This window comes from Zea mays, chromosome 1 (genome assembly GCF_902167145.1).
Source record: "Zea mays cultivar B73 chromosome 1, Zm-B73-REFERENCE-NAM-5.0, whole genome shotgun sequence".
NCBI classification, from domain to species: domain Eukaryota; kingdom Viridiplantae; phylum Streptophyta; class Magnoliopsida; order Poales; family Poaceae; genus Zea; species Zea mays.
In genome coordinates this window covers 16737715-16748358 of record NC_050096.1, presented here as the reverse complement: position 1 = coordinate 16748358, position 10644 = coordinate 16737715, and the positions used below count along the sequence as shown (strand labels likewise).

General features: G+C 46.0%; 1 protein-coding gene across 2 annotated transcripts; it reads right to left on the bottom strand.

The window, feature by feature from the left end:
• Nucleotides 1-4787: 4787 nt before the first annotated feature.
• On the bottom strand, nt 4788-10386 carry LOC103631789 (serine/threonine-protein kinase). 2 transcript variants are annotated; one of them, XM_008653310.4, is made up of 4 exons: nt 9702-10375; nt 8379-8514; nt 6300-6436; nt 4788-5676 (listed from the first exon to the last, which is right to left on the bottom strand). In XM_008653310.4, the coding sequence occupies exons 1-4, from the start codon at nt 10170-10172 to the stop codon at nt 5080-5082; spliced, it is 1341 nt and encodes a 446-aa protein (XP_008651532.1). In that variant the 5' UTR covers nt 10173-10375; the 3' UTR covers nt 4788-5079. The 2 variants fall into 2 exon arrangements, with proteins under 2 accessions (XP_008651532.1, XP_008651535.1); XM_008653313.4 differs by lacking the exon at nt 6300-6436 and having other exon boundaries at nt 9702-10386.
• Between the last annotated feature and the right edge of the window lie 258 nt (nt 10387-10644).

Below are 10644 nucleotides of genomic sequence, written 5' to 3'. Positions count from 1 at the left end.
CTGTCGGTACCCTGAATCAGGGGTACCCCTTACTATAGTATGAAGACACGGTGCCCGTGCGGCTATCTCTAGCCGTGCAGTGAACAGCACCCGACCCCAACACGTGGGCAGTCCCAAGGACGCCATGTGGACAGAAGAGGTGATATACTCCAGGATACCATCAGTAGGTCCGGACCTCCTCAAGAAAGCGTCGGACCCCTGTACACATAGCCCGGACCTCCGAGTACGATCCGGGACTCCCAAGTGAGCAAGCCGAACCCCTTGAATGAGGTCCGGACCCCTCCGAGTGAGGTCCAGACCACCCACAGCAAGGTCCCGGGACAGGGAATACCCTGCCCTAGGTCAAGGACAGGCGAGGGTCCGGTACTGACACGTGCCTAGGCTTTATCCAGTGCGCTTCCATTCCCCGCTCAGGCGGGGGCCCGATGCTGCCACGTGGACTATCGCCCGTGACGTAAGCCAGCGGGCGGAGCCTGACGTAAGGCCTCTGGGCCGCGCTGCCTCTGCATTTATTGCGGAGAAGACGCGCCGCCTGTCTATCCCGCTGACAGACGATGTGCCCCCTTAGCATTTAATGTGTCCTGTCCACTCCGCTGGCAGGCGGCGTGCCTGTCCAGTCCATTGTCAAACAGTACGCCCGTGCTGTGAGGTGCACTGTGTCCATCATCACTTATACGTTGCCAGGGAAGCTTCCCCTGCACGCCAATACTACGCAGGCTGCGGATATCCGGGCGCAAGGAGATTGCACTGGCGACCAGCATTAGTTGCTCCAAGTATTACATCCAATATGTCCCTGGGCCCGCATGTCGGGGCTCAGCACTCTTATACGTGCCCCCTTTAGCTATAAAAGGGGAGGCACACAACGTTATAACACAAGCTGACTGAAGCTCACTTAAGCACACTTAGACGCTAACAAGTTCATACAAGCTCAATACATCACACAATGGAGTAGGGTGTTACGCTCCGGCGGCCCGAACCACTCTAAACTCTTGTGTGTTCTTATGTTCTTTCCATTTTCCAACTAACAAGCAAAACGCTTAGGCCCCTCCTCATCTAAGGATTTAGGGCGGGTGCATTCTGCCACCCGGCCGGAGATTTCCTCTCCGACATATACAAACACAAATATTCATTATGGAGGAAGATTTACAATTTTAGATGAAAATCTTCTTTGACACTAAACATGGTGTTTTTGTAACATGAAGAAGAATTGGTAGAGCATACCTGTGTTCGGATAGAAGTTGCAGGCTATGTAATTTGATTCCTGAAGATTACAAGCACTAAGTGACTGACGAAAAGAGTAATTGGGAATTCATGTTTGTGTTATGTAGGTTGAGGGGTTGTCAATAACTAAAAAAAATAAGTGGTGTGTATACATAAATATCTCATAAGTGGACATTTACATAACTATAATAAAAAATGCCTGGTGAATTGCAATTTCTTTTTTGGACATTGTGGAAAAAATAGCAGCTTGTATTCTATTTATAGCAGATTACATTGTATTTATCGGAGAAAGGATGTTTGTCTCGGATGGAAGCTGCAGGATGGCCAACGGATTTGGTGACGATTGGAACGAATAAAAATATGAGAATTTATTGTTTGCACATTGAGGAGGAGCAAGAATTATATTGTGATGCAGCTTGTGTTAATTGCCTTAACAATTCAATATGCAGATATGACGTTGGGGAATTATATGGTGGATGTTCACTAAGAAGCACAATTGCGTACAAAATGGGGAGGAACATTCCAGGAACGTAGATCCAATTTGAACTAGAGCTGAAGGATGCCATACGACAGGCACAGAGATTCGTTACACCATTATTGCTGGGCACATCCGCTGATCCGCATGTCTGTAAGAAGCAAAGAGGCAGACATAGATATGAGGATTTTGCATCTCGGGGAGGGAAGCATGAGAAACGACTGGGTTTTGTGGCCATTCTTGTCCCATGTCTAGAGATTACAGTGGGCTCTCAAAATTACACTATAAGATTTAAGTATCGGATCAGATTAGGATCGGGTTTTATTTCTATTCTTTTTTGAACTAAAGTTTATTTAGGGTTCTACCATTTTATGAAGAAGCATTTGAATCGCGATCCATTATCACCCCTACACATGCCCCACAGTGAACACAAACCGAGTAGGAGTGCATGAATCATAAGACTCGAAGCAAAACCCTAGTACGGAGGACTGTAACATCCGAAATTCTATCTTGGATTTTTTTTAAAAGAAAGCCTCCAAAAAAGTTTTTGAATTGAAAATTTTCTTTTAATAGGAGTTTTCTTATTTTTGAAATTATTCTCCTAAAATTAATGAATGGTAATATTATATCCTAATTATTCAAAACTAGAGTTGAATATTGAAACTATGATTTGAATATGAAATTTAGAAAGAAATAACAAGAAGGTATTTTTTGTGAGCGATTATTTCATGGGTTATGCATTCTAAAATTTTAATGAATAAATAATACTAATATGCATATACTCTGGTGTTTCATTTGTTTGTGCATTTAGAAATATTTATGTGATTTTCAAACCTAAACTTTAGGAATTTGAATAGGAAGAGAAATTCAAAATAGAAATAAAAAGAAAATAGAAAGAAAAGAAGAAAACCCGCGCTAGGTCATTTTTCTCTCCCTCGGCCCAGCTAGCCTCATTCTTCCCCTCGCCTCGTAGGCCTTTGCCCGGCCCACGTCCAGCCACGCGTGCTCATGAAGCAAGCCAGGCACCGGTCTCTGCCGGTGGGGCCACGGTTCTTCCCCTCGCCATGTAGATTTGATAGTGTTCTACTTGGTTTTTGAGATAATGATATATATGACTCATGGCCATATTTTATTATGGTTTTATTATTTTTGATTTATTTATATTGAATGATAAGATCACTTTGTTTAATTGAAACATAGAGCGATCACACGGGAAAACAGTATAACCATAAGGACTATTATGACTCTAGTCTTGGCTAATTAGTTAGGCTATTTCCAGCAGCTTACCCATTCTCATATCCATATTCAAACTTCACTCTGCGAATGATGCAGACTGCAGTGCAGAACAATGAAAAACAGTGCTTTTAGGTAAAATTTGGGTAGACTATTGCAGACTGTCTTATGGAAGCTAGTGTGTGAGGCCTTACCCAAAAGAGGCAAGCGGGGAGGAGTTGCGCAAGTATAGTGCTACCTGTAATTACTGCTATGGGTTTATATACCGTAGAAAAAAGCCTATACCCCATCTATCTGAAACTGTAGCGGGTTCCCTCGTGATAGTGGAACTTTGTGAAGACATTGTAGCATCCCTATGTAATCACACATCAGTAGTGTGGTATTATGCTTGGCCGACACACGCGTGGTTTGCTGCAAAGTTCTTTGAACTTTTACACGACTTGTGGGTAAAGATGTGCAGCCTCTGCAGAGTGTAAAACTGATATATTAGCTATGTTTACGATAAAGAGCGGCTCGGACCCTCACATGTGTAAACTATGCAAATAAATTAAATCAGACATGCATTTGCACTCATTGTGGGAATTTCATTTATGATCATTTCTTTAATTGGGATGATATTTACTTATATTTAGTAATTACTAATAAAATTTTGACCGACTATTAAAAGGGGATGCTTAGCCTTGACCATGTTTCTTGGTTAGCCTTATGCTATACTTTTTTCCCACACTTACTAAGTGATGATCGTATGAGAGCTCACCATTGCTATAATCACTTCCGGTCAATAACAGGTGTCGTAGGAGGATGACTACTATAAAGAGTTCGGAGAGTCTAGGCCGTAGTCTTCCAGTCAACTGTGAGGATCGTCGTCATTATATGATTTATTTTACTTAGTTATTTTGTATAGAAATTGTATTATGTAATAAATATTGTGACATTGATTTTGTACACTGAGTAATCATATACGTGAAACTTGATCCTGTCACACACATGATATATTGAATACTAGGGCATGATACTATGCACCGAAGGATGTTTTATCTAGAGAGTTCGATACTGCGTATCCTATGTGACAGTCTTAGATTTTAGTTTTGCTCTTTATAATTGCAGAATTACTTGGAAGCAACACAAGTGATCTTGAATCAAACACAAGCAACAGAATTTAGAAGAGGGAGTGGAGAAATAAATCGCAAGCAAAACACATCACGAGAGACAAGAGTGATTAATTTACTGAAGTTCGTTTTTTCAAAGAAAAACTACCTCTCCATTGAGGAGTCGAATTAGGATAGGTCTTTTTCAACACTTTTCTTTTCTAAAGCGATCACCTAGATCGAGCTCGAGTGTCCTTTCTCAAATCAAGAGACCAGAGTCTTCGCAAGGACCTTCACATAAACTTCGGAGTCTCTCGCTAGCCTTTACAAGAATGAGAATGAGAAAGAAATTCAAGAGCACAAGAACCACCGTCGCAACAAACTCAAACGCAAATTGTTCACAAAGCACTACCAATTCTCTAAAAACTCAATTCTATGGAATGTTGCACTTGGGAGGCTTTGAATGACTTGGAGTTGTTGCAATCAATGAATAGATGTTTGGTGCGGCTCTTCTGTATCTTGAATACTAGTTGGAGTATCTATAGGCCTAACTATCCTATGTAACCGTTGGAATTGAGTGAAAATTCTGTATTTATTGTGGGTGCACCGGACCTCCTACAATAGTGGTTGGGTGCACTACTAGACGTGTCAGTCTGTTGTTGCAAATTTATATCAGCGTGTTATCTCTATCAAAAAGTTGTGGCTTATATTTATATTAGAGGATTGTAATACAAATCCATATCAGTTACAATCATCACACGGGGTTTATCTACAAGTCGTTTTAGATCTATAAAAATAGAGAAGTTTGGTTAGATTACTGTATATGCAACAAATTCAATCTATAGAGTTCTCTCTAAAACACGCAACCAGCTGGATGCTTTCAATCACACAAACGAAGACGTTAACTTCCACCGATCGTATAGCTGCTCGATCGATAGATATATCTCAGCCAAGCTGCATGCACGCGACAGGCAACAACAGTCCGGTCACGTACAAGACGTGGAAGCTAGTAAATCCACCCATATTATCATCGTCGTCATAGCACGGACGGAAGAGGGAACATCACTCCTCTGGCCGCACGACGGCCGCGCCTTCGCCTGACGACCTCCTCCGGCCTCCTCGTCTGCCGGATCCTTCCTTATTACTACTCACCGGCGCCGCTTCGTCCCCGTTGGCGGTCGTCGTCTCCGGCGGTGCGATGTAGACGAAGGGCCCGACGAGGCAGTCGTCGAGCGCGAGGAGCGGCTCGAGCGCTTCGACGACGGCGGACATGTGTGGGCGGGACTTGGGGTTGAGGGCGACGCACTGGTGCGCCACGGCGGCGGCCTTGTGCGCGGCCCGGCTGGAGTACTGGCCCACCAGGCTGGGGTCCATGACGCGGTCCAGGCGGCGCGCGTCCGTCAGGTACGGCCGCGCCCACTCCACCAGGTTCTGCTCCCGCGGGGGGCGGCTCTTGTCCACCGCCTTCCGCCCCGACAGCAGCTCCAGCAGCACCACGCCGAAGCCGTACACGTCGCTCTTCGCCGTCAAGTGGCCCGTCATGATGTACTCCGGCGCGGCGTATCCTTGGGTCCCCATCACCCGGGTCGACACGTGCGTCTCGTCGTCTTCCGGCCCGTCTTTGGCTAGACCGAAATCCGACAGCTTCGCCTTGTAATCCTACACAAAAAAAAAACAACGATCAATTCCAAAATGTAAGCTTGCGGATGATACTGTAGCAAATGCAGGCAGATGTCAGCTAGTTTCCTCGCGTACGTAGAGCAGTTAACATCCAACAACTCCGTTGCTAATTGGCAACAGGAAACTTTCGACGAATGATCGTGCATGTTTTATTTATATAAAACATTACCACTAGTGCTAGCTTTCCTGTGAGAAAAAAACTGTTTTTTTTTTCGTGGCACGCATGATTGAGCATGACAGTTGAATACGGCCGGAAGCTAGCGTTGCAATGGTTGACACTTGACCCGTTCTGGTTCACAGGCCCGACCAGAAGCTGACGGCGGCAGTGGTGCTGGAGGTCAGGTCAAGATTTTGTCGCTCAGCAGTTGGCATCTGGTTTATTGGCGACCTGACGATTTCAGTTCGATTTCAGCGCTGGTTTACTGGCCGCGACTTGCTCCATCAAACCGAACCGAACCTAACCACAGCTGAGCCGCCTGATCTTTCGAGCGAGGCCGAGGAGAGATAGATATGAAACGGCGGCGAAGATAGAAAGTAGTAGGTGGATGTGGATATGTGTGGATGCCGTGTGCTGTTACGGATGCACTAGCTAGCTAGCTCACCGAGTCCAGCAGGATGTTGGAGGTCTTGAAGTCCCGGTAGATGACCGGCTTCTCGGCTTCATGGAGGAAGGCCAACCCTTTGGCAGCGCCAATGGCGATCTTCAGCCGTGTGGACCAAGGCAACGACGCCGCGTACTCTGCAAACATGCATATGCGTCCATTGAGTGCTACGTACGGGTGATCAGCTGAGGTAATCAAACTAATTAGGTTCCAGATGAATGGTGCGCAAACATTTGAAAGAAACTGAACCTGTCAATATAATTCAGACGAGAGAGTAAAACGCGACAGCTGGATGTCAAATGTTCGGAATATGTCCATTTCCAGTACCATCATCATCCTCTTTTGTTTAGAACGAGGGGAATGAGCTACACCTAATCTTTGGCGTACTTATTTTGTAGTATATGATACCATCATGCATACAAAGTTTATTGTACCACGTGCAGTTATCCAGATCTACAAGATACTCTCTCTCCGTCTCCAAATAAACCATTTGTAAGTCAAACTAAGTTTATAGGAGTAACATGAAATAAGTTACTATAAAAATATGTTCTATATGGCATATCTAATAATACTAATTCGATCTGATGTGCTTGTTCTTGAAATTCGGGTAGAAGTAAAAAAAATCTTACTTAAGATAACTCTAGGAAACTATTTATTCAGGAACGGAGTGAGAATTAAGATGTGACATTCACTTACAGAAGCACAAGAATTGCCTAATAGTGACTAATAACTTCCACATCATTGACCAACTGTTTACGTTTACAGTGACCCAACCTAAAAAAAAATCAAGCAGGCACTGTTTGGAAGCATAAATATCACCGGGAAAACTCCCAAGAAACAGTAAAATTCTTGCATGAATCCTGTGAGATTTATGTGTTCCAACTTCCAAACGGGCACTCTGGGTCCATTTCCTTTTTCTTTTGAAGGCAAGCACTATGAGTCCATGTTAACTTTACCCCTACTAAATTACTAACATAGCAGAAGCTAGTGATAGACTGATAGTGATCATGCATGCATGGAGACTGAACTGGGAAGTTGGAAGTTCCACTTCCACCCTGTTATGCTAAAGCATGATGATGTGACGAGCATCTTGCTAATTGGCCGTTTCAGTGACTACAACAATCGTCGAGATGGAATCCGAGTGACAGCTGTGTGTATATATGCTACCGACGACTGAGTCTAATCACGTACAGTAAAAATAGGTTTCACTCTAGTCTGCATATAAAGATTAAAGCAGCGAAAACGAGTAGTATTAGATACGCAACGCAACAGGTGGTGCAGGTCCTCCGTCCGTCCTACTCCTACAGCTAGCAGCAGCAGTGGAATCAAGCATGAAATTTGAGGGCATAACCAAAGACGATGCCCGATGCAAATAACCAAAGTGGTTAAGAGAAAATGACCCAGAGGATCAGAATACTTAGGGCTTGTTCGGTTATTCCCAATACACATGGATTGGATGGGATTGGAAAAAATTGAGAAGAAGTTTGACTTATTTGGGATTCAAACCCATCCAATCCCACTCAATCCACATGGATTGAGAGCTAACCGAACAAGCCCTTAGAGATCGAGATGATGTAGCAAGATTGCAATCAATTGACGCCGCAACGACACGCCCGATCGATCTAAAGGCAGTTTGAACGACTATCGATCGCTGGGGGGAAAAAACCCGAAGGGTGTAGAACACGGAAAGCTATCCGCCGCTCGCGATCCGGCGGCCACGCACACAAAATTCGCCGGTAAAGCTTTTTTTAATGCTAGAAAATAAAAACAGGTTGGTGATCTTCGAGCCGTCCAGTTCTACTGATGTGTGTCTCTCGAGATCCGGATCTTTTCCTAGCTTAGCGATGCAGCGAGGAAAAAGGATGCGCTGACAGCAACGAGCAAGGGATATCCCTTTCTTGTCGCCTGCACCATCGATCGGTGCCTGCTGGCTGCTTGCCGCCACAGTGTTTTCTAGGCTCTATGTTTTATTCTCGCAGACTTTACTGGCAGCCATACGAAAAGGACAGGACATGCCATGGCATGATGAAAATGAGAAGTTTCTGTAGGAGCTGAAATCGAAAGAGGGGGGGTGCTTACTTTTGAAGAGATGCTTCTCCAGGCTGCCCCTGGTCATGAACTCGTAGACGAGCAGCCTGTGCTCGTCCTCGTAGCAGTAGCCGATCAGCTTCACGAGGTGAGGGTGCCTCAGTTGTCCCAGGAAGAAGACCTCCGTCTGCGTATATATATGCATGGTTTTAGCATACGTAGATCATGCATCTGTCAGTTTTAATTAATAACGTAACACACAACTGTAAAATTGTAAATATCTGTCGACTCTCGTTAAATTATATGTGTATCACTCTGCCGCTTAATTTGCTTCATCACCTGAGGAACCGAGATATAAGCCTCTAATTTAATTGAACTAAAGTAAACACTGTTCCATTGAAATAATCCTCTCTCGTATCTCGTGCTACGGTGCTAGCAGCTGGCGGCATGGCATGGCATACTGAGGAAATCTTTGGAAGACAAGTTCAGCAGCGCGTGGAATACTTCAAGCCAGGGAACTTCTACTTGTATAAGAAAGGACGACAACTGCTTTGCTTGTTCGTACGAATATTGGCGAGTAGTAAACAAATGGTCAAAAACTAAACGGAAGTACGTATGAAACCATAATCCCTGGCGAATTAATAAATAACAGAAAGTCAATGCATCTCAAGTTAGATCAAACTTATATAATAAAATAACGATATTTGTGATATTAAATAATTGCCAGCATTATACTCTTTATTTTTTTTTGTCGTAAATCTTTATAACTATATCTATAGTTTTATCAAACTTAACTTATTTTTTGACTCTTAAACAAAACTAGAATGATTTACAGTTTACAAGGAGTCCAGAAGTAGTGACAATTTGCGATACAATAATATATCACTGTGTCAACAAGCATGGGATACATATGTTTGGTTGGGAATATTAGGCTTTAATTTTCAAAAACTCTAATAATAAGCATCAAGTTCATGTATTTTTTGGATGGAGAAGGCACGTACGTATGTACTAAACGTTGCCAGGCACACGCCGTGAAAATTCCGAGCTAACCGGCTGACTCGAGCATGCGAGCATCGGAGATCAGAGTTCAGACTTCAGATTCAGAGCAGCTCAACTAACTTGGAACAGGCAGCAAAGTCTATATCGAGCTAATTAAAGCGGGAGAAAATCGCTCGGCGAGAGACGCTCAATAAACCAGCTCATGCGTGCACAGCATCGCTGCAGGCGCTGCCGCATGGATGGACCAGTAAATCCCTCGTCCAGGCCAGCAAGCAATAACATGCGTATGAACCAGGTACGTGGATTGATCGATATGATCGCGTATAAGCAAGCAAGCAAGCTACGGCGGTATTAGCTAGCGTACTAGCTAGTTACCAGCCATTCGGTGTGTCCTTGGCCGCCCTCGAGGTCGAGCAGCTTGACGGCGACGGGCTGCGCGGCGAGCCCCCGCTTGGTCTTGTCGTCGACGTAGCCCCTGTAGACGGGGCCGAAGCCGCCCTCGCCGATGAAGTGGGTCATGGAGAAGTCGCGGGTGACGGCGCGCAGCTCGGCGATGGTGAAGACGTGGAGGTTGGAGCCGACGAGCGAGAGCGACAGGTCCTCGGGCGACACCATCCCGCTGAGGCTCAGCTCCGTGAACGACATCCGGCTCTGCAGCGACCGCGGCCGGCTACCGCCGCCGCTCCCCGCCGCTACCTTCTGCTGCTGCTTGCTCTTCTGCTTCTTCTTCATCTTATTCCCGGCGCCCTTTCCCTTGCCCTTGCCCTGCTTCTTCTTACCGTCCCCGCGGGAGCTGCTGCTGCTGCTGAAGCAGCCGAACAGCGAGCCCCACCCCGGCCTCGCCATGCCCGGCCGGCCGCGTCTAGTCTAGGTCGGTTGGTCGGTCGCCGGATGGAGATGGAGGGACTCCGCGCGCTGCGACGGTTTACTACCTTTACCCGGCCGGCCTCCCACCAGCGGCTTTGGCTGGACGCATCGGGGTATATATACATATACGGTGGCTGTGTGGGGTGGGTTGATTACGCTTAATCCTCCAGGGGGGAGGAGTGGTTGGGGGGTGCCTGATTAGCGGCGTCCCGGGGTGCGGTTTGGTAGGGACTAGGGAGACCGGCGACGGGACGGACGGGTTCTGACTTCGTTGCATTGGGAAACCAGCGCAGGGAGGAGAGGGTCTTGGTTTTGGTTTGGTGTCGTCGATGGGAGGCGCGTGCCGGCAGTTGGGCGCGACGGCACCGGGGTCGCGGGAGGACGCCGTTCTCACCAGGAGGACCGGGTCACCTGGCGCGTCGGGTCTATGGGGATACGCGAGCACAAGACG

Excerpts from the sequence above, each read along its gene's own strand:
- LOC103631789 (XM_008653310.4), bottom strand. The coding sequence starts at position 10,172 with ATGGCGAGGCCGGGGTGGGGCTCGCTGTTCGGCTGCTTCAGCAGCAGC. Across the intron at positions 8,515-9,701 it reads AAGGACACACCGAATGGCTG|ACGGAGGTCTTCTTCCTGGG; the intron begins GTAACTAGCTAG and ends ATATATACGCAG. Across the intron at positions 5,677-6,299 it reads CCAACATCCTGCTGGACTCG|GATTACAAGGCGAAGCTGTC; the intron begins GTGAGCTAGCTA and ends TTTTTTGTGTAG.